General features: G+C 68.3%; 3 protein-coding genes across 4 annotated transcripts; 1 reads left to right on the top strand and 2 right to left on the bottom strand.

Moving 5' to 3' along the window:
• Positions 1-323: 323 nt before the first annotated feature.
• Positions 324-2,079, top strand: LRRC55 (leucine rich repeat containing 55). Its single transcript, XM_062623370.1, has 3 exons — positions 324-963; positions 1,050-1,285; positions 1,524-2,079. The coding sequence occupies exons 1-2, from the start codon at positions 348-350 to the stop codon at positions 1,283-1,285; spliced, it is 852 nt and encodes a 283-aa protein (XP_062479354.1). The 5' UTR covers positions 324-347; the 3' UTR covers positions 1,524-2,079.
• A 6,850-nt stretch (positions 2,080-8,929) lies between these two features.
• APLNR (apelin receptor) lies at positions 8,930-10,590 on the bottom strand. The gene has a single exon (XM_062623371.1). It carries the CDS (start codon positions 10,261-10,263, stop codon positions 9,163-9,165), a length of 1,101 nt encoding a protein of 366 aa, XP_062479355.1. The 5' UTR covers positions 10,264-10,590; the 3' UTR covers positions 8,930-9,162.
• Positions 10,591-12,361: 1,771 nt separating this feature from the next.
• On the bottom strand, positions 12,362-22,306 carry TNKS1BP1 (tankyrase 1 binding protein 1). Of its 2 annotated transcripts, XM_062623372.1 has the most exons (13): positions 22,265-22,306; positions 21,748-21,831; positions 21,133-21,269; positions 20,342-20,966; positions 19,655-19,727; positions 17,926-19,137; positions 15,154-17,396; positions 13,976-14,297; positions 13,650-13,782; positions 13,471-13,583; positions 13,220-13,386; positions 12,875-12,940; positions 12,362-12,620 (listed from the first exon to the last, which is right to left on the bottom strand). In XM_062623372.1, exons 3-12 carry the CDS (start codon positions 21,221-21,223, stop codon positions 12,880-12,882), a joined length of 5,040 nt encoding a protein of 1,679 aa, XP_062479356.1. In that variant the 5' UTR covers positions 21,224-21,269; positions 21,748-21,831; positions 22,265-22,306; the 3' UTR covers positions 12,362-12,620; positions 12,875-12,879. The 2 variants fall into 2 exon arrangements, with proteins under 2 accessions (XP_062479356.1, XP_062479357.1); XM_062623373.1 differs by lacking the exon at positions 22,265-22,306 and having other exon boundaries at positions 13,976-14,294; positions 21,748-21,878.

The following is a 22,306-nucleotide window of genomic DNA, read 5'->3' on the forward strand; positions in this document are numbered from 1 at the left end:
GGGGAGGGGGGGTTGGAGGAGCGGGTGGCCCCGGCATGGGGGGCACGGGGAGGCTGCAGGTGCCCCGAGGGCTGCCGGGGCCGCGGCCCCCGGCTTCTTCCAGCCCCTCTTCCTCGCAGGCAGCGTAACCGGCCGGACAAGGCCCGCCCCGGGGCCCGCAGCCCGCCGTGCCCCCCGGATGCGGCCGGCATGGCCGGAGCATCGCTGTGAGCGCCCGGCCCTGCTCCCCGCCGCCGGCGGCTCTCGGCGTGAGCGGCCCCCTCCCGGTGCCGGGATGGCTCCCGCCGCCCCGTGAGGGCCCGGGCCTCGCCGGCGCCCGCCGGGCTGTGTCTCGCCGCCGCCCCGCCATGCTGCTGGGCCCCTGGCTGGTGGCGGCGGCGGCGGCGGCGGTGGCGGCGGGCGCCGGGGCGGGCTGCCCGGTGCTTTGCACGTGCCGCGGGCAGGCGGTGGACTGCAGCGGGCAGCGCCTCTTCTCGGTGCCGCCGGAGCTGCCGCTGGACACCGGGAACCTGAGCCTGGCGCACAACCGCATCGCCAGCATCCCCCCGGGGTACCTGTCCTGCTACGGGCAGCTGCGAGCCCTCGACCTGCGCAACAACTCCCTGGCGGCGCTGCCGGCCGGGCTCTTCCTGGGCGCCCGGCGCCTGGCGCACCTCGACCTCAGCTACAACAACTTCAGCCTGGTGCCGGCGGACATGTTCCTGGAGGCCAGCGGGCTCCTGCGCCTCGACCTCAGCCACAACCCGGGGCTGCGCCGCGTCCACCCCGACGCCTTCCGCGGGCTGGCGCAGCTGCGGGAGCTGGACCTCAGCTTCGGGGCGCTGCCGGCGCTCAGCCTGGAGGCGCTGGAGGGGCTGCCCGGGCTGGTGGCCCTGCGCCTGGGGGGCAACCCCTGGGTGTGCGGCTGTGCCATGGAGCCCTTCCTCAAGTGGCTGCGGGGACGCATCCAGCGCTGCGCTGCCGGTAGGTGCCCGCGCGTCCCCGCTCCTGCCCCATGCACCGGGGTGGGGGGAGCCCGGCGCGGTCCTGATGTGTGTCCCCCCCCTCAGAGTCGCAGCTGGCCGAGTGCCGGGCCCCCCCTGAGGTGGCGGGAGCCCCCCTGCTCTCGCTGACGGACGAGAGCTTCCAGGCCTGCCACCTCACGCTCACGCTGGATGATTATCTCTTCATCGCCTTCGTCGGCTTCGTCGTCTCCATCGCCTCGGTGGCCACCAACTTCCTGCTGGGCATCACCGCCAACTGCTGCCACCGCTGGAGCAAGGCCAGCGAGGACGAGGACGTTTAGGTACCGCCGACGTCCCCCTGACCCCGCCGGGACCCCGGACTGTGCCTTGTCCTTGTCCCCTCCCGCTGCCCCCCGCGCCGGGGTGGCCTCAAGACGCTGGCCTGGCGGTGGCGGGGGACCAGGGGACACCTCCTCTTCGTTCTACCCCAGTATGGGGAGGTTTTGTCCCGGTGGGCACCCCCCAGGATTGACCCCCCCCAGCACCCTGAGCTTGGACTCTGCTGTCCCCGCTACCCAGGGCCGGTGAAGGCAGCGGCACAGGGTCCTTGGGGGTCCCATGGAAGCCTCCACACCGTGCCAGGCAGTGGGACCAGGGGCTGTGACTGGGGAGCAGCCCCCCTGCTTGGGAGAGAGACCCCAGAAGTGGTGTGTGCCTTGGGGGACACCAACCACCCTCCATGGGGGACATCCAAGGAAACCCCTGCTTCCAGCCCAAAAGCATCATCAGTGGAGGCCCCCCGAATCCTGCCCATGCTCTCCAGCCTGGCCCCAGGACCTGGAGCCATCACCCAGCTCAGCACTGCCGCTCCCGGGGGACGCCGGCGCCCTGCCGGTGGCACCGGGCCGTGCCGGGACAGCACCGGGGGCGCCGTGCCCGCGGCGTCCCAGGCGGGAGCATCCCCCGGTCCTCGCCTTTCTGTTCCGAAGTTTCGCGCAGGTTCGGTGCCAAACCGGGCCCTGGGCTCCGCGCGGCGGCTGCGGGACCGCGGCGCCTCGTCCCCGCCTGCGGCTGCGGGGAGGGGACCGCAGTTCCCAGCACAGGAGGCCGGGAGGGGGCCGGGGGGGCCTCAGCGCCTCCCGCGGGGCTGCCCGTGAGAGGGGTGGGACGTGGGTGCAGCTTCAAACCAGACCAAGCCCCCCAAAGACAGGAGGAAAGGGGGGACCCAGGCGAAGCGGTGCCCCCCCCGCAGGAGGCTGCGATGTCCCTGCGGTGCCGCTCCGGGGCAGACCCCTCCCCGGGTCCTGTGCCCACCCGGGGGTCACGGGGATCTGCGATGGGCCACGCTGGGCTGCGGGGAAGCACCCATGGGGAGGCGGGACCCCGAGCGCGGTGCCGGAGGAGGGACACACCCCACCCCCACCCCCCCCCATTCCGCTCTGGGCCCGGCACATTTTTCCTTTATTTCCTTGATTTCTCTGTTTTTGGCACCCCCAACACCCGCTGGAGCCCGCGGACACGGCCCGGCCCCGCCGGCAGCTCGGGGGGCAGCGGGGAGCCCCCCGCACAGCTCCCCGCGCCCGCCCCACAGCCAGGCCCGCGGCTGCGCCCCAAAGACAAAGGGCGGGCGCTGCTCCCGGAGCCGCTGCGGGGAGCGGGGACCTGCGGTGGGCGCCGGGTTCTGCCGGTGTCCGGGTGCCGGCCCCACGGGTGTCCCCCCGGCGCGGCAACCTCCTGCCCTGCCCCGTCCTCCCGCTTCTGCCCTGCCCTCACCATCACCCTGTTCCTCGTGTCCTCTTGTTTCTGGTTCTTTTTCTCTTACTGCTTTTCTATCTCTTTATCCTTTTCGTTTTTCTTTTCTTTTCTTTTCTTTTCTTTTCTTTTCTTTTCTTTTCTTTTCTTTTCTTTTCCTTTCTTTTCTTTTCTTTTCTTTTCTTTTTTTCTTTTCTCTTTTCTTTTCTTTTTTCTTTTTTCTTTTCTTTTCTTTTCTTTTCTTTTCTTTTTTCTCTTTTCTCCTTTCCTTTCTCCTTCCCTTTCCTTTCCTTTCCTTTCTTTCCTTTCCTTTCCTTTTTTGTTCTTTGCATCTTATTGACATTTTATTTTATTTTATCTTATCTTATTTTATTTGATTTTATTTATTTTATTTTATTTCTTGTTTTCTCCTCCTCTCTCCTCTTCCCTCCTCCTTTCCCTCCTCTCCACGCTCCGGTGGGTGCGGGGGGAGGACGGGGGAGGCCGAACCCCCCCGGTCTTTGTACGAGCACATTTTATAACCGTGGACTTTTGTAACCGGCAGCACTTTTTCAGAGCCGAACCTCAACAATAAAGAGCATCAGCGCAGCCCGGCTCAGCGCCGGGACACGCGTGTGCGGCAGTGACACGCGTGTGCAGCGGTTACACGCGGGGGGGGGGCTCGGGGCCTCAGGGGCGCCGTCCCGCAGCCTGCAGAAGGCATCAGCCGTGTTTTCCCTTCCCGGCGCTTCCTGTTATTCCTCCGGCAGCATCCCCTGGTCCCAGCGGGGCCCAGCTGCCGGCAGCCAGGTCACCCCCGTGTCACCTCCGTGTCCCCGCCGTGTCCCCGGGGCCCTCCCGGCCGGTGCCGAGCGGGCTGGGGGACGCTGGAGCCGTGGGGTGTTCCAGACAGCCCCATGGAGCGGGATGGGCAATGCCACTGATGGCAGCCCCGCTCGAGGGGCTCATGGGGGGCTGGCAGCACCGCCTGCCCTGCTGTGAGCCCCCAGCACCCCCAAACTGCTGCAGGCAGCAGCCCACTGCAGATGTCACCCTGCTGTCCTGATGGCCACCAGCCCGGCACTCCAGCTGTCCATCCATCCATATGGCCTCCCACCATCCACCCATCCATTTATCATCCATCCATCCATCCATCCATCCATCCATCCATCCATCCATCCATCCATCCCTCTGTCCATCCATCCATCCATCCATCCATCCATCCATCCATCCATCCATCCATCCATCCATCCATCCATCCATCCCTCTGTCCATCCATCCATCCATCCATCCATCCATCCATCCATCCATCCATCCATCCATCCACCCACCCACCCACCCACCCACATACTCCATCCCCACCTGCCATCCCAAACCTCGGCTCCCTCCCACATTTTCCCACCCCTTTTCCCCATCCTCCCTCCACCTGCCCCAGCCCCAGAGGGTGCCGTAGGGCTGTGGGGACACCGGAGCCCGGGGGTCCCGCTCTGCAGCTCGTCCCTTGGCTGAACGCGCTTGGACCTCTGGAGGAGAGAAACCCCCAAACTTTGTCCCCTTTTAGACCCAATTTTATCTCTTCCCCTCCCCCCCCCCCCCCCGTCTGTACCCTGAGCTCTCCCCCGTCCCCGTCCCCGGCGCCTCCCACAACAACCTGGAGCTTTTCCTTCCCCAAACACGGGGACAATCGGCCCCAAGGGGCTGTTGGGGGCAAATCTGGGGTCGGGTCCCACCGGGGCAAACACCAGCGCCCTCCCCCCGTTGTTTTCTCGCCCATTCCTGGCCGTGGGCTCTGTCACAGGCGAACCCGGGCACGAAGCGGGGCCGGAGCCGCCGGTGCGGGGCGCGGGGGGGGGGCCGCTCCGTTTGCTGGGGCGGGAGGTGTGAAGCACCGGAGCGGGGCTGAGCAGGAGCTGCTTCAAAGGGGCTCCCGGGGGCACCCCCCGCTTGGCCGTTTGGTGCCGGCGGGGAGCTGGGTCCTGTCCCCGTCCCCATCCCCGCGCCCCCCCCACGGCGCACACCGTCAGCTCCAGCCCAAGCTCCCTGCAAGGAACAAGCTCCGCTCTTCCAGCCGGGAGCATCCCCAGATGCAGGAGCAGAAGCATCAGCCCCTGTTTGGGGCTGGGGGTGCCCAGATTGCTCGCGGCAGCGCACCCCCAGCTCCTCCGCATTCCCAAGGCTTCCCAAGGATGCTCCCCGTCCCCATCCCCCCGGCCCTGCTCCTCGCCTCTGCCCCCTATCTCCGCTCCTCATCTTTCCTCGCCCGCTGCTGCAGGAAGACAACACCTTCCTTATCTCCTTCCGACGGGTGGTCCGGGCCCCGCCGCCCCTTCCCCCCCCGGCCCCGGCCTTGTGTTTATTCCAAAGTATCCCCGCATCCCCCCGGGGACTCCTCAGGGAACGTTTCCCTCCTGGAAGGGAAAGGGAAATCTCCAAGAGGCGGATAGAAAGTCTGAGCTCCCGTCTCCGCTGGCGCGGAGCCCGCGGCCGTTTCCGTGCCCACCGGGGAGGAAACGGCCCTCAGAGCCCCCCCCCCTCAAAACACAGGGGCCCATCAGCTCCCTGAGTGCTGCGATATGTGGGGTTGGGGTGGGATGGACGGGATGAGGGGTGGAAGGGTGGAAGGATGGGGGGGGTGGGAAGGGAGGAGGGAATTACGGAGGCAGGGATGGATAGAAGGATAGAGGGAGGATGGAGGGAAAGAGGGAGGGATAAAGGCAGAGAGGGAGGGAGGGAGGGAGGGAGGGAGGGAGGGAGGGAGGGAGGGATGCCTGGATGGAGGAATGGAGACAGGGAAGGAGGAATGAAGGAGGGAGGGAGGGAGGGAGGGAGGGATGCCTGGATGGAGGAATGGAGACAGGGAAGGAGGAATGAAGGAGGGAGGGAGATAGGGAGGGCTGGCTGGGTTGATGGATGGACAGACGGGTTGATGGATGGACACACGGGTGAGCACTATCAGGGGTCTCTCCGGTGTGCAAACGCACTTCTCCCTCCCTCCAAATTCCCCTTCGGGATGTGCCCCTGATGCAGCTTTCCCCCAAATCCCCCCCCCACCCCCCCCCGGCAAAGATCCCCCGTGGCTCCCCCCATTCACTTGGTCAAACCAAAGACCCCCGCGGTGGCTCTGGCCAGGCTGGCTCCATAGCGAGGTGGTGGCAAGGGGAAGGCTGAGGCAGCCCCCCCCCCCCCGACGGGAAGCTGCCCAAGGAGCCCAGTAATCATCCCGCATCCTTTCCAAGCGGGAACAAAGGCTGAGGGACAGGATAGTTCATCACGAGTAAATGAAGGATGTAAATAACAAATAGGGGCAAGATTTATTTAGAGCGAAGCCTCAGGAAGCCGCGGGGGCCGGGAGGGAAATGGGACAGGAGCCATTTGGTGGCTCATCAAAATCCCGGCTTGGGGGGGGGGGGGCCTTGTCCTGCCCAAGCCCCCTTCCCCCAAACCCGAGCAGTCCTGCATCCCATCCCTTGCCCCATCGTCCCTCATCCCACCCCTTGTCCCATCTCCTCAGCCCCATCCCTGTGTTCGTGGTGTTTAATCCCATCAGGCGCAGGGTGAATCACCCGGGGCTGGGGCTGGCCTCAGATAAGGAGCTGAAAATCCTGAAAATGGGATTCGGTGGCACAGGGCCTCCTGATGCAATCAGGGCTGGGGGGCGGCTGGGACCCCCCACGGGGACCCCTCAGGGGGTTAAAACATCCACGTCCCGGTGCCTGCGGTGCTGCAGAGCAGGGATGGGAATTGTCCCATTTCCCAGCTGAGCTGGGGAAGAGACCGGGAGAGCGTGACCAGGGGTTGAGCCCAAAGGGGGCTGAGGGGAGCCAGGGGGTACCCAGGAGGGAACACAGCAGCTGTGGGGTGTAGAGACCCCCCCGGTACACACACACACACAGGGACACCCCTGGTGCACACACACACACAGAGGGGCACCCCTGGTGCACACACACACACACAGGGGCACCCCTGGTGCACACACACACACACACACAGGGACACCCCTGGTGCACACATACAGACACAGGGACATCCCACGGTGCACACACACACACACAGGGGCACCCCTGGTGCACACACACACAGGGGCACCCCTGGTGCACACACACACACAGAGGGGCACCCCTGGTGCACACACACACACACAGGGACACCCCTGGTGCACACACACAGACACACAGGGGCACCCCTGGTGCACACACACACACAGAGGGGCACCCCTGGTGCACACACACACACACAGGGACACCCCTGGTGCACACACACAGACACAGGGACATCCCACGGTGCACACACACACACACACACACAGGGACACCCCTGGTGCACACACACACACACAGGGACACCCCACGGTGCACACACACACACACAGGGACACCCCTGGTGCACACACACACACACAGGGACACCCCTGGTGCACACACACACACACAGGGACACCCCACGGTGCACACACACACACACAGGGGCACCCCTGGTGCACACACACACACACAGGGGCACCCCTGGTGCACACACACACACACAGGGACACCCCTGGTGCACACACACACACACAGGGACACCCCTGGTGCACACACACACACACAGGGACACCCCACGGTGCACACACACACACACAGGGGCACCCCTGGTGCACACACACACACACACAGGGGCACCCCTGGTGCACACACACACACACAGGGGCACCCCTGGTGCACACACACAGACACACAGGGGCACCCCTGGTGCACACACACACACACAGGGACATCCCACGGTGCACACACACAGGGACACCCCTGGTGCACACACACAGACACACAGGGGCACTCCATGGTGCACACACACACACACAGACACACAGGGGCACCCCTGGTGCACACACACACGCACACAGGGTCACCCCTGGTGCACACACACACACACACAGGGACACCCCTGGTGCACACACACACACACAGGGACACCCCTGGTGCACACACACACACACAGGGGCACCCCTGGTACACACACACACACACACAGAGGGACACCCCACGGTGCACACACACACACACACACACAGGGGCACCCCTGGTGCACACACACAGACACACAGGGGCACCCCTGGTGCACACACACACACACACAGGGACACCCCTGGTGCACACACACACACACAGGGACATCCCACGGTGCACACACACACACACACAGGGACACCCCACAGTGCACACACACACACACAGGGACACCCCTGGTGCACACACACACGCACACAGGGTCACCCCTGGTGCACACACACACACACACAGGGACACCCCTGGTGCACACACACACACACAGGGACACCCCACGGTGCACACACACACACACAGGGACACCCCACGGTGCACACACACACACACACACACAGGGGCACCCCTGGTGCACACACACAGACACACAGGGGCACCCCTGGTGCACACACACACACACACAGGGATACCCCTGGTGCACACACACACACACAGGGACATCCCACGGTGCACACACACACACACACAGGGACACCCCACGGTGCACACACACACACACAGGGACACCCCTGGTGCACACACACACAGGGACACCCCTGGTGCACACACACACGCACACAGGGTCACCCCTGGTGCACACACACACGCACACAGGGTCACCCCTGGTGCACACACACACACACACACACAGGGACATCCCACGGTGCACACACACACACACAGGGTCACCCCTGGTGCACACACACACACACACAGGGACATCCCACGGTGCACACACACACACACAGGGACACCCCACGGTGCACACACACACACACAGGGACACCCCACAGTGCACACACACACACACACAGGGACACCCCCTGGTGCACACACACACACACAGGGACACCCCACGGTGCACACACACACACACACAGGGACATCCCACGGTGCACACACACACACACAGGGACACCCCACGGTGCACACACACACACACAGGGACACCCCTGGTGCACACACACACAGGGGCACCCCTGGTGCACACACACAGACACACAGGGGCACCCCTGGTGCACACACACACACACAGGGACACCCCTGGTGCACACACACACACACACACACACAGGGACATCCCACGGTGCACACACACACACACAGGGGCACTCCATGGTGCACACACCCCCCCACAACCTCCCCCCCCCAGACCGTACAACCCAGCCACCCCCCAACGCTGCTCCCCCCGCCACCCCCGACCCCACTCCCCATCGATCCGCACAAACACCCTGCTCCTTTTTTAACCAAAATCCATTTATTTGTCACAAAATCCCGAGCCCGGCGGGTGCTGGGGGGGGGGGGGAGGGCTGAGGGCGCCGCTGCCTGAGCCCCCCGGGGGCTCTGCCCAGCCCCTGCCGCAGCTTTCCCTTCCCAGCAGCAGGACCCCAGAGCAAGCCAGGCTCCGGGGCAGGAGGAGGCGGTGGGGTCCCCCCAAGGAGACCAGCTCGGGGGGCACCGGGGCGGGCTCAGGCACGGAACAGCGTCTCCTGGGTGGCGGGGTCCAGTTTGCCCCCCGGCGCCGCCGCCCCCTTGCCCCCTTGCCCCGAGGAGTAGCTGCCGGAGCGCTCGGTGCCGGGCCCGGGGGGGCGGCAGCACAGGAGCGCGGCGCAGGCACGGCGGAACCGGGGGTCGAAGAAGGCGTAGAGGAAGGGGTTGAGGCAGCTGTTGATGTAGGCGATGCCGGAGCAGTAGGGGTGCAGGTTGCTGAGGAAGGTGTGGAGGCCGCAGGACCAGGGCAGCACGCCCAGGTCCATCAGCACGTACAGGGTCTTCACCAGGTGGAAGGGCAGCCAGCAGCCCCCGAAGGCGGCCACCAGCACCGTGATGATGGTGAGGAGGCGCTTGCGCTTGCGGGGCCCCTCGGCGCGCTCCCGGTGGAAGTGGCTGGCCACGGTGCGGGCGATGAAGAAGTAGCAGGTCAGCATGACGGCGAAGGGGGCCACGAAGCCGAGCGCGGTGGAGGAGAGCCCCAGACCCACCTCCCAGGCCCCCTCGGTGCCCGGCGCCGCCAGGCCCCCGTAGTCCATGTAGCAGGTGATCCTGGTGTCCCCACCGAGCGCGGCCGCGCGCCGCAGCACCAGGGCAGGCAGCGCCAGCAGCGCCGCCAGCACCCACAGGGCCACGGTGGCCACGAGCCCGCTGACCCGGGAGCGCAGCTTGGCCGTGGCCAGCGGCCGCACGATGGCCAGGTAGCGGTCGAAGCTCAGCCCCGTCAGGCAGAAGACGCTGGCGTACATGTTGACGAACACCAGGTAGCTGCTGACCTTGCAGGCGGCCGTGCCGAAGGGCCAGTGGTAGCCCAGCCAGGCGTAGGCAGCCCACAGCGGCAGCGTGGCCACGAAGGTGAGGTCGGCGGCGGCCAGGTTGGCGATGAAGGTGTCTGCCGAGCGCCGCCGGTCCTGCCCGCCCTTGAAGACGGTCCAGAGCACCAGCCCGTTGCCCACCGTGCCCAGCAGGAACACCAGCAGGTAGATGGTGGGCAGCAGCGCCAGCGAGGGGCCCCACTCCTCGTACTCGCACTCTGTGTCGTTGTCCCCATAGGCATAGGCCTCCGTCGCCTCCTCCATGCCGCCGGCCTGGGCTGGGTGGGCTCAGCTCATCCCGTGCTCACCGAGCTCCTCCGGCCCTCTGAGCCCGGCCCAGCGCATCCCCCCCACGTTACCTCCCCTTCCTCCTCCTCCTCCTCCGCCCTCCGGGATGGGATGGGATGGGAAGGGCGGGGGGGGCGGATGGGGGGAGCCCCGTGGGAAATTTCACAGCTCCCCCTCCCGCTCCGGCTCCTTCCTGGGGGCTGCTCCAGCTCGCACCCAAGTGTCAAACACCGGCCCCGGGGGCAGAGAACGCGGCTCCGGGCGCCCCAACAGCACCCGGGGGGGGGGACCGGGGCGGGGAAGGAGCCCCGGTGGGGTGTGGGGGACCCGGCTCTACCAGCGAAGCCCAAACGTGCACCTGGGGGGTCAGCTTCGGGGTATCGCGCCAGGTCCCACACTGGGGGTTGGCGGCCGGGTGCTGTGCGGGAGGGGGTGTTTGCATTTGGTGTTTTGCATTTGGGACCCTCTGGCGTTTGGATGCTGCAGGGAGCGTTTGGTGTTTGTTTGGTGTTGGGCGTTTGGCGCTCTGCAAACGCTCCCGGCTCCGCCCGAGGCGCTGGGAGCGTTCACCGAAACCGAGGGGGGAGCGGCCCCCCCCGTGTGCGCGGGACCGGAGGAGGTCGGGAGCTGCCGATGCTCCGGGACCCGCTGCCCGGTGCCGCAGCCGGAGCAGCTGCAGCTGGGCCGGACCGAACGCCCCCGGGCAGGAGCGGGAGGGGCGCTCCCACCGCCCATGGAGCCGCCTTGCCCCACCGGGACTGAGCCCTCCCGGTTCCAGCTCTGGGGACAGCCCCGGGGGAACGCGGCAGGAGGGGAAGTGTGAAAGCCACGAGGGCCCCGGGGGGGTGGGAAAAGCCGGGGGGAGCCGGGGCTGGAGCGCGGAGGCGCCGTTTGGTGTTGGAACGGGGGCACGGGGGGGGACCAGGAGTGGGAACGGCTGAAACCGAGCGGAGCGCGGATCCCGGCTTCCCGGGAAAGTGGGGGGAGCTCAAAGGGGTCTCCGGGAATAGAAACCGAGGGGTGCGGGAGAGACTGGGGCTGGGGAATGGGGGCGCGGGACCTCGGAGGAACCAAAGCAGCGCCCAAAGGGGACCCAGCGGCAGCAGCCGGGCAGGGAAAACCAGGGGTGATGGGGTGGAGATAACCGGAGATAAGGAGCACCGGCGGCTGATAACGGGCACTGAGGAGATAACGGGCACTGACGCCTGCGGAGGACCGGGATGAGCTTGGCCGGGCCCCATCACCCGCGGTGCGAGCTGCGGCGGCTGCGGGCTGAAGTTAAAAGCCGAGGTTTGAGGAAGGAAGAAGGGCCCTGACACCCCCCCCCCCGGCGCTGGGGGAGCCGTTCCCGGGGCCCCTCAGCCGCAGAACGGGCCACAACAGGGAAATGACCCCCCCGGTGCCGCCGCGAAGGAGCTGCTCGCCGTTAACACCGAGCCCGGTTCCTCCCGTCCCGGTGGGGAGCGCAGAGCGCACTTAACGCTTCCCGGCCCCGCACAAGAGCCGCCGGCGAGGCCGGCGCGGGGGGGACACAGAGCCCCGGTCACACCCCCCCCCCCCCCGGGGTGGTTCGTGCAGCGGCCGGGGCTGCCCCTGCGGGCTGGTACCGGGTCACGAACGCCGGTACGGGAAGCGCCACGAGCCGGGGCAGCAGGGAGCACCGCCCGCAGCAGCGGCTCCAGGGAGCCAGGCCCGCGGGAGCGGTGGAGGGGAAGAAGCCGAGACTTGGCCGCGGCTCCAGGATGGACCCAGGGCTCGGGGAGCGAGGCTTTGCCAGGGGGAGGCCGAGCCCATGGAGCAGCCGCCAGGTTCCCCGGCTCAGACCCCATCGCCGGGTGTGGGGCGGGGGCTGCCCCATGGGAGCCGGAGCCCCCGCACAGCCGTGGGGCCGGGGACCCCCATCTTGGTGTCGCAGCACCGCGCAGCCCCCCGCCTTGGGCAGGCCCAGCGCGGGCACGGAGCTCCTCCTGGTGGCAGCGCCCGCAGAGGCGGCCCCGCAGCCCAGGGCCACCCCGCAAGCGGACACCCCCCAAGGGGACACCGGGGGGCGCTGAGGGAAGAGCCAGGCCCCCCCGACCCAACCAGAGAAGTTTTATTGTCCTGTTCAAGTGGCACCAACATCCTGACCTGCTGCTCGTTGTGCGGGGGTGACACAGGAGCAGGGCGAGGGACACAGCCCACCCCACGGCTTGGGGGGGGGGAGCTGGGGGGCTGAGGAGGGGGATGAGGTGTGGGGTGGGGGTCAGGGACCCTGCGAGCATGGTACAAAGTGCATAGATATGTGTGTGTGTGTGTGTGTCCTGATCCGGGGGCAGCGGCCGGCGAGGGGGAGCCTGGAAAAGACAGCGGGAAGAGGGGGTGAGGCACCCCTAGGGGATCCAGTGCTAGGGAGGGGGGTCCCGGCTGGTGTAGGAGGGACGTGGGGGGGGCACCCCTCCTGGCAGCAAGGACCCAGGGACATGGGGACACGCTCCTACCCCTGCAATGCCGCCACTTCCCCTCCAGACCCCTGGAACTCAGGAGGGGTGTGGGGAGGGGTCGGGGGGGGAGTGTCTGTCCCCAGTGTCCCCCCAGCTCCTGCACTCACCCCCCTCAAGGTTTCTTCTTCTTCAGCTTCAGCGCTTGCAGCCAGTGGGGGGGGGAGACCTCGGACCTGGAGGGGTGGGCACGGTGTGAGGGCCCCAAAATCACTGCTGGTACCCCCTCAGGAGCCCCAGCACCCCCCATGGTCCCTCAGGCACCCCCAAGCCCCCTCACACCTCTGCAAAACCCACCCTCAGGGCTCCCCCAAACCCCTGCTGGAGCACCAAAGTGAGTGACAGCCACCCCGACCCCCACCCTTCAGCATCCCCCCAGCACCCGCAGTGCTTGTGGGTGCACGTACTTCCCAAACCTGCACACCACCCCCCAAACCTGCCACCCCGGCTCTCACCCCGAGGACCTCTCTGGTTTGGGGGGCAGCACCAGGGGTTTCCCACTCAGGCCGGGGATCTTGCAGGACTTGGAGCGCTGCACATGGGGCTCCCGGGGGGGGGTCACTTTGCTGTCCCCCGGCGGGGTCCCCTCCTCGGCCGAGCGGTTCCGGCCCCTCAGCTTGGCCTGGGGGCAGACAGGGAGGTCCGGGTGGGCTCCGGGTGCTCCCCGCCTCCGTTCCCCCGGTCCCCACCACCGGGGAGCCCTCACCTTGAGCGCGGCCGCGCTGAGGCTGGGGAACAGCGGCACCTTCCCGGCCCTGCCCGCCCGCCGGCTCCGGGGCTCCACCGCCGCCTCGTCCTCGGGCGCCGCCGGCCGGGGCTCTGCGCACGGACAGGGTCAGTTCAGCACCGCCCGCCCCCGCCCGCCCCCCGCCCCTCGGGCCTCACCGGTGGAGTCACGGAAGAGCCAAGCGTCCCCCTCCGGGCCGGCGGCGGGGCGCAGCGCTGGGGCCCGGTGCCTGCGCTGCCGGCCCAGCTCGGCCTTGCTGCGGAACACGCGGCTGTCCAGCACCTCCGCGTCCTGCGCGGCACAGGGGAAGGGTCAGCGCCAGCACCGGCACCCGCAGAGCCCCACAATGGCACCAGGGACCCCGAATCCGCAGCCTGGCCCTCGGGGACAGGAGGCCCGGAGGGTGAAGCCCCATCCACAGAGCAGAGTCTCTGTGAGGGACCCCCAAGGCCATACACGTGGCTGGTGCTGCCACCCCCCTCACCTCCAGGAAGGTGAATTCCTGCCCGGTGAGGTCCGGGGGTGCCTCGGGATGTGGGGTGCCCATGGGGAGCCACTTCTCCTCCCAGCTGGAAGGTCTCTTGCCATCCGGGTGGTCCTCGGGGACTGCTGCACTCCCTGTGTCCAGTGGGGTCCCGCCAACAGCCTCTGGCAGCGGAGAGGAGGCCCCAGGGCTCCGCGGGGCAGGGGTCAGCTCCAGAGGGTCCCTCTCCTCCTCTGCAGGGCTGGGCGGGTCGGTGCAGGGGGACCCCACGGCCGGGGGGTCACCCATCTGCAGGCTGGGGTCCCAGAGACCAACGCTGCTGCTGGGAGAGATGAGACCCTCGGGTTCCTCCAGCTCCAGCACAAACCCTCCCCTGCCCCACTGAGCAGGGCAGGACCCGGCTGTCCAGGCCTGTTCCCTCTCTCCCAGGACATCACACCAAGAGGAACTCTGGGAAGTTCCCAAAGCCCTTTCCAAGGCCTGAGGAGGGCAGGGAGGCTGCCAGGCTCACAGGGGACCAGGGTGATCTCCCCTCCTTGGGACAGAAAAAGGGGTCAGACCCCCAAGAGGGCCACCAGCCCCAGCAGGACCAGAGGGACACGGGGTGACCAGGAGCAGGAGCACAAGGCACCCAGGGTGTAGGAAACCACACAGCTCCCAGGGGAGCTCCCCACGCTCCACACAGTCAGCCAGGCTGAAGCCTTCCCCTGGCCCATGGGACTTCACTTCCCACTTCCTGCAATCCCTGTTTTCAGGCAGCCTGAGGGAATTTATCATCTGGGATTCCCCAGCTCTGTAAGTTGCCTGGAATCAGGGTTCCCACATCCCAGTGAAGCAATAAGGGCACAGGGATAATTGTGCCAGTTCCGGGGGCCCAGAGGAACATCAGCACCTTGCACACAGCTCCCCACGTCAGAGGGAGATGCCCAGAAGGCATCGTCCCCTCTCGGATCAGCTCACAGTGGCAGATCCTGCCAGGACAAGGTGAAATCCATTCCCCAAAATGTTCCTGCTGCAGCTGTGGGGCAGGGGGCTACGGGGACACAGGAGGAGCCGGAGCTTGGGCAGGACACCAGCACAGGGCTGTGGCACTGGGAGCCCCCCCACAGCACAGTGAGGACACCCGAGGGGACGGAGCCTTCCCAGGGGCCGCGCTGCCGCCACCAGCACCCCCCTACCTGTGCCTGGAGCTGGTGTCACCTCCCAGGTGCCGCTCGCCCACGTCCCGGCTCCGCGCGGCGCAGCGGGCGCTGAACGCATCAGCCCATTCCCGGCGCTGGGCCTCTGCATCACCGCAGCCGCGCTCCTGCAGGCCGGCTCCTCCCGACGTGCCGCAGGAGTCATCATGGTGCCGGTACCCTGGGGCTCCCATCACACCCGCCCAGGGCATGAAGCCACCGGTGGACACCGCGGCGCTGGAGGGACCCAGGTCCTGCTCTGTGCTGATGCTGCTGAACTGGCTGTGGCGCTCGGCTGCTCCAGGCTCCTCAGCCCAGTCCCTGCTGCCAGCGGCACTGTGCTCAGCGCTGCCACAGCCAGGATCCTGGGATGGGGGATCGGGGCAGTGGGAGCTGGGCAGCTCCCTCCCATCGGCAGCAGCATCCACTGGCTCTGTTTGGTCGGTGTCGTGGCCAGGCCTGACCTCGCTCCCTTCCTCTCTGGTGTCTGCAGAGCTGCACTCACCGGCCCAGGTCAGGCTGCCAGGGCTGAGCTCCAGGCCCTGGCTCTCCATGTCCCTACTCCTGTATCCATCAGCCTCAGCTGCTCTGCTGGGGATGAGCTCCTGCTCCTGGCTCTCCATGTCCCTGGTGCTGTGCTCATCATCCCAGGTTGGTTTGTTGGGTTTGAACCCGCTGTCCTGGCTCTCCAAGTCCCTGGTGCTGTATCTGTCCTCACAGGCCAGGCTGAACTCCCTGTCCTGGCTCTCCATGTCCCTGGTGCTGCACTCACTGGCTTTGGTTGGTCTGCCAGGGCTGAGCTCCTCGTCCCAAGTCTCCACATCCCTGGTGCTGCGTTGATCATCCCAAGCCAATCTGCTGGGGCTGAGCTCCCTGTCTGAGGTCTCCATGGCCCCGATGCTGTGCTCACTGGCTTTGGCTGGTCTGGCAGGGCTGAACTCCCTGTCTTGCATCTCCACGTCCCTGGTGCTGTATCCATCAGGCTCAGCCAGTCTGCTGGGACTGAACTGGTCCAGGCTCTCCACATCCCTGGTGCTGTACCTGTCCTCCCAGGCTGGTCTGCTGGGTTTGAACTCCCCATCCTGGCTCTCTACATCCCTGGTGCTGCCCTCACTAGCTTTGGCTGATCTGCTGGAGCTGAACTCTCTCTCCTGGTTCTCTACGTCCCTGCTGCTGTACTCGCTGTCCCAGGCTGGTCTGCCAGGGCAGAATTTCCAGGCCTGGTCCTCCATGTCCCTGGTGCTGCATTCACTGGTCCAAGCAGGCCTGCTGGGGCTGAACTCCTGGTCCTGGCTCTCCATGTCCCTGGTGCTGTATCTGTCCTCCCAGGCCGGTCTGCTGGGGCTGAATTCCCGGTCCTGATTCTCCATGTCCCTGCTGCTGTACCCATCACCCTCCGCCGGCCTGCTGAAGCTGAACTCCCTGTCCTGGCTCTCCGTGCCTTGGGTGCTGCATTCACCAGTCCAAGCAGGTCTGCTGGGGCTGAACTCCCGGTCCTGGCTCTCCATGTCCCTGCTGCTGTATTGGCTATCCCAGGCCGTCCTGCTGGGGCTGAACTCTCTGCCTGCAGCCCCAGCGTCCCCAGTGCTGGATCTGCCAGCCCAGCCCAGGGTGAGATCCTTGTCCATGGTCCCAGCACCCCTGCTGCTGTATTTACTGGTCCAGTCTGGGCTTAGCTCCCTGTCCTTCATCTCTGGATCCCTGGAGCCGTACTGGCCAGCCCAGGCCGGTGTGATGTCCTGGTCCTGGCTCTCCGGATCCCCAGCGCTGTACTTGCCAGCCCAGCTGGGCTGCCTGGAGCTCAGCTCCTCATCCTGGTGCTGGGCTCCCCCCACACTGTAACTGCTGCTCCAGTCGGCGCTCCCGGAGCCGATCCCGTCCCCGCTGCCAGTGCTGTCCAAGCCGTAGCTGGTGCCCCACGTGGGTTTGCTGGCACTGAAGTCCTGTTCCTGCCGGCAGCTCTCCCCAGTGCCAGGGGCTTTGTGCCAGTCGCTGCGGCCCAGCCCCGCGTCTCCTGGCAGCTCCGTCCCTCGGCAGCTGCTGGCCCAGTCGCTCCTGCTGGTGCCGAAGGGCTGCTCCCCGGCCCCGGTGCTGCCCCAGCTCTGTTCGGTCCCGAACTCCTGGTCCTGCTGTGGCTCCCGGGGCCAGTCTGTCTCTCGGGTCCAGCGGAAGGTGCTGCCGGGGCGGGGGGTGCCGATGCCGAATTCACTGCTCAGGTCCTTTCGTGACCAGCCGAGCAGGCCCTGGGCAGGGACAGGATAGGGGCTAAGCGGGGGTCTCAGTCCCAGCTCAGCGGCAGAGAGAAGCTGGGGAGGTGCAGCCACAGGGAGGGCCCCTTGGGTGCCCGGGGCACAAGCAGGGGCCCATCCCGAAGAGAGCCCAGATCCCATCACCCGCCCGCCCTGCCCCGCGGGGCCCCATTCCCACCGGGAGCTGCCAGCTGCCCTGGTACTCACGGCCGTTGTGCCTGCCCAGAGCCCTCCCCAGCCCGGCTCATCCCGCCGCCAATCCCGCAGCTGCTCCCGCAGCTCCAGGTTGGTCAGCAGCCGCCGCAGCGTGGCCGTGGGCCCCGACTCGCCGGCCATGGCTCCCACACGCGGCGGCCGCACCCCGGCTCTCCCTGCAGCACGCTCAGCTCAGCCTCCACCCATCCTGACCCATCCCATCCCATCCCATCCCATCCCAACCCACGTACAGGAGCCAGGCGCCACGCACGCCAGACTGACACGGTGCCGTGTTAACCCTTGCACTGCGGAGCTGCGGGTCTCTCACCTCCGTGCCCTGTCCTGTGTGGCCTCCGGGCGATGCCAACAGCTCCGTCAGCCAGCCCGGGTCACCGGGCGCATCGCGGCTCCTTGGGGACCCTCCGGCCTGGCCCGGCCCGCCGGGGCCCTGCAGGCTCAGTTCAGAGTCGCCCTCCGGTGCCCACACCGAGCCGGTCACCGTGGCTGGAGCCGGTGGGGCCGGAGCCGGTGGGGCGGCCTCGATGAGGGGCTCGGGCTCAGCTGGGTCCTGGCCAGGCTCTGTCACGCACAGTGTCACGTCCTGCTCTGCCTCCCCATCATCATCCTCCTCCGGCGAGCTCTCAGCCTCTGCCTGGGCCACAGGGCCCCCCGGACACGGGGCCCCCTCTGCTCCGCGGGGGCCGGGCTCAGCGGCTCTGGGGGCCGGGTCCTCCCCGTCCGAGTCACCCGTCTCCCGGATCGGGGAGCGGGGAGGGGATGGGACCCGCCGGGCCCCCCGTCCTGGGAACGTCCACTCGAAGGACTGGGAGAGGCTCCAGCCGGACTCACTGCCCAGGGCCGGCTCCGGCAGCGGGTCCCCAGGCCGGGGCAGGGCACCCAGCGAGCCCCCCAGCCCCCCCAGGCCCTGCCCCGCAGGTGGGGGCTGCAGCACCCCCTCCGATGAGCGCCGCAGCCCCGAGTCCCTGCAGGGGGGAGCGGGGCTGAAGTTGGGACCCTCAGGGGACAGTGGGGACACTGGGGGGTCATGGGGTCCCTCAGGGGAGCCCGGGGGGCGAGAGACTTTACCCAGGGGCTCGGGGGGTGGGCTGGGGGAGGCCGGGTACTGGACAGCAGCCTCCGGAGAGCCGGGGGGATAGATGGCCCTGGGGGGCAGCTCGGGAGTGCTGGGGGGGCTGATGGCCCTGAGGGGCAGCTCGGGGGTGCCTGGGGGGGTGGCTGTATCGGGGGACCCCTCTCCAGGCGTGTGGGGAGAGCCGGGGGAGCGGGAGATGCTGAGCTGAGGCTCAGCTGTGGAGGAGGGAGCCCCTGGAGCCTGGATGGAGGCAGCCGAGACCCTGGCTGGAGGCTGTGATTCGGGGGAGCCGGGGGCCCGTGTGGGGGAGCCAGGGGCCAGGAGCTCGGGGGGGGCATGGGGGGAGCCGGGGGCTGCAGTGCAGGGCTGGGAGGGAGCCCCCGGGGCCAGCACTGGGCAGGACGGGGGCCTGGGAGAGCCGGGGGGGCCCAACTGTGGAGAGGAGAGCTGTGGAGAGAGGCGGTGGGGGCACGTCACCCAGAGGAGCCTCCGGGTATCACCCCCAAATCACAGCCCCGAGGCCCGGTGAGGGTCTGCCCCCCACTCCCTCGAGGCAGGAGCTGCCCCACTTCCCCCCAGCACCCAGATGCTCCCTGTCTGGCAGGACCCGGCCGTGCCGGATCCCCCCCCGAGCACACCCCCCCCCTTCCCAGCAGATGGAGAGGAAGAACTGAAGCAGGAGCAGGAAAACCCAGCCCTGGCTCCCAGCACCCCCTTGCCAGCATCACCCTGCCCGCTGCTGCCCGCGCGGGGTGGTGCCGGCCGGCGGGGGCCGGCGGGAGCCCCGGGGCCGGTCCTGCCCCGCCGCCCCCCCGCGGTGAGTCACGCCTCGCACCGCCCCCCCGAGCAGGCGGCGCAGGGCCGCAGACACGCACCGCGCGGAGAGGGAGCCCCGGAGGAGACAGGAGAGCCCCGAAGGAGAGAGCGGAGCCGCCGCGGCCGGGCGGGCGCGGCCACAACTCACGTCAGGGGGGGAGCGCGGCCTCCGGCGTCCGCGGGGGGCCCCGGCGCTGCTCGGGCCGGCGGGGGGGGAGCCGCTGCCGGACAAACGGGGAACGAGCGTTAATTCCCCCCCTGCGCCCCTGCCCCCGGCTGCGGGATGGGGCTGGGGACCCGCAGGAGGCCCCGCAGCCTGCGCCAGACCCGACACCGAACCACCGCGGGGGGGAAAGGGGGGGGTAATCGGCCCCGCTCCTGTTTCCCGGGAATTCTCGGTCCCGGGAGAGCCCGTTTCTCACACCGGGGTTTAAAATAGCCGGGTCCTGCTCCCTGGAGATGCCCGGCTCCGGGAGCGGGGCCAAGCGCTGGCTCCCACCCAGCACATCCTGCAGCGGAGCCGCCCTGGCACGGCCCGAACAGGCCGCCCGGGAAACAGGGAGCGATTCCCGAGGGGAGCGACCCTCTCCCCGTTATTCCCAGCCTCCGGCAGCGCTGTCCAGCCGCGGGAGCCGGGCTGGCTCCAGGCCCGGCCCCCGAAGGCGCGCAGGCAGCTCCTCAACCGGGACAGCTCGTTCCTGTGGTCGGCACAAGCCGCCGGCGTGGCCCCATCCTTCCCACGGTGGCCACCGGAGCTCGGCTCCGTTATTCCCGTCCTCAGGATGACGCGGAACAACGCCCCCCGGCCCCGCAAGCTCGCGCCCCAGCCCCTCACCTCGTCTCGGCTGTGGGGTGTCCGTCGTCCCCCGGCCCCGGCTCACCCACCGCGGGTTGGGGGGCCTCGCAGGGGGTGGCTCTCTCTGCCTCCCCGCTGGGGCGCCTCCGAAAGGCGGTGAAGGGCTTGGAGCCGAAGCGCAAGGAGGGGTCGGGGCAGAGCCGGGCTCGGTCGGGGCTCCCTGGGCCCTCCCTGGTGTCCATCTTGGCCAAGATCTGCTCCACGGTGGTGCATGGGAACCGCTCCGGTTTGGTGGCCACTGGCACCGGCGTCACCTTGAAGGGCGCCGGGCCCTTGCGGGAGGGGGTCAGCGGCAGGGGGGACTCCTCACCGGGGGTCGCTCCCATGGCCTCCCCAGCTGCTGCTGCAGGGGAGGTCAGCCCCTTCTCAGTGGGGGGCTCTTGATGGGGGGACTTGATGGTAAAGGAGGGCCGGCGGAGGGGCCCCCCCGCACTGCCGGTGCCGTAGGGCTGGGGCCCAGCCAGGCGGTTCATCTTCTCTGCCGAGGGCAGCTCAGGGCGCGGGTGCCGCGGGCCCGGTGGCGGCAGAGGGGTCTTGGTGGGCACGACCGGCTTGGGCCGCAGTGGGGGCTTGGGCCGCAGTGGGGGCTTGGGCCGGGCAGTGCCTGTGGGGCAATGAGGAAACACCACGCTGGGGAAGCTCCATGGCCAAAGGGAGCCAATGGGATGCTCCTGGCTGGGAACAGACCCCAGCATCAGCCTGGCATCCCTGGGGGCTCCCCAGCACAGCAACACCCCCCCCCCCGGTTCCTCCCACCCATGGGGACTGACCTGTGTCGGGGCTGCCGCCTGCCAGCCCCCCAGTGCCCGCGGGTGCGGTGCAGGGCAGGGCCGGGTGCAGGGGCTGCGGCTGCGAGGCCATGGCCAAACTGGGACCGGGACTCGCTGGGCACGGGCAGGGTCAGCCCCTGGGGGGACAGAGAGAGGGGAAAAAGGTGTTTTGGGGCGCTCTGAGGCTGGCGGCACCATGTGAACAGCAGCCACATTGTGCCGGGTGCCAACCTCCTAGGGCCAAACCCTCGTGTCCACCTGCACCGGGGCCACGTGCCAAAGCACCGCCCCAATCCCGCACCCCTCCCTGTGCCGGTGCCACCCTTGGTTCACTGCCCCGGGCCGCCTGTGCCACGACACCGGGACCCCAAACCCCGTGCGAACCCCGCTCTGTCCCTACCCCCGGTAACCCCCCAGTAACCCCCATGCATCAGTAAACCACGCCCCCCCCCCCCCCCGGCTCCCACAAACGCTGCCCCGTTCCCCATTTACCTGCCCCGAGCCCATCCCAGCGCCCTCCAACCGCCCCCCCAAACGCTGGCCCAGCCCAAATACCCCCCCCCCCCCCGCCCCCGCAAGTGCCGACCGCCCCGGGGGTCCCTCAGCCCCGCTCACCTCCCTGGCAGCGGCCGCATGTCCGGGGTGCGCCGGGGACACGGGGGGTGCTGCTGCCGCCGCCGCTCCCGTGACTCACCGGGGCTGCGGGGACAGGAAAAACCCGCTCGGTGCCTCCTCCCCGCCCGGCCCCGGCCCTGCCCTCCCCTCCCCGCCGGGGTCCACCCCCTTCCCCGGGCGTCACAACCCACATCTGGAAACCATCGGGCCCGGGGTCCGGGTGTGGGTCCCCTCCGCTCCGGTGCGGCCTATCCCCGCTGCCGCGGAAACGGAGCCCTCGCTCGAGTACAGGAGTAGGCCGCAACGAGCGGACCTAGGCCTGTTGCCACGGCAACGGAGCCCCCCACTCGATTTAGGTGACGGCACCGGGCCCGTTGCGGCCTTCGGGGGCCGAACCCGCGAGTTCCCCGCGGGTTCGGCCCCCGACGGGCACAACGGACCCGGTGAAGGGTTAACGGCGGTTCCCGTATCCCGGTTCCCCGTTAAGGCCCATCCCGGCGCAGCGACCCCCGCTCACCCACTGCCGCTGGCCACGCCCCTTCGCCCCTCCCTCAGCCAA

Source organism: Pezoporus occidentalis, unplaced genomic scaffold (genome assembly GCF_034315485.1).
Source record: "Pezoporus occidentalis ecotype Australia unplaced genomic scaffold, CSIRO_AGI_Poc_V1 ctg250, whole genome shotgun sequence".
Classification (NCBI taxonomy): Eukaryota; Metazoa; Chordata; class Aves; order Psittaciformes; family Psittacidae; genus Pezoporus; species Pezoporus occidentalis.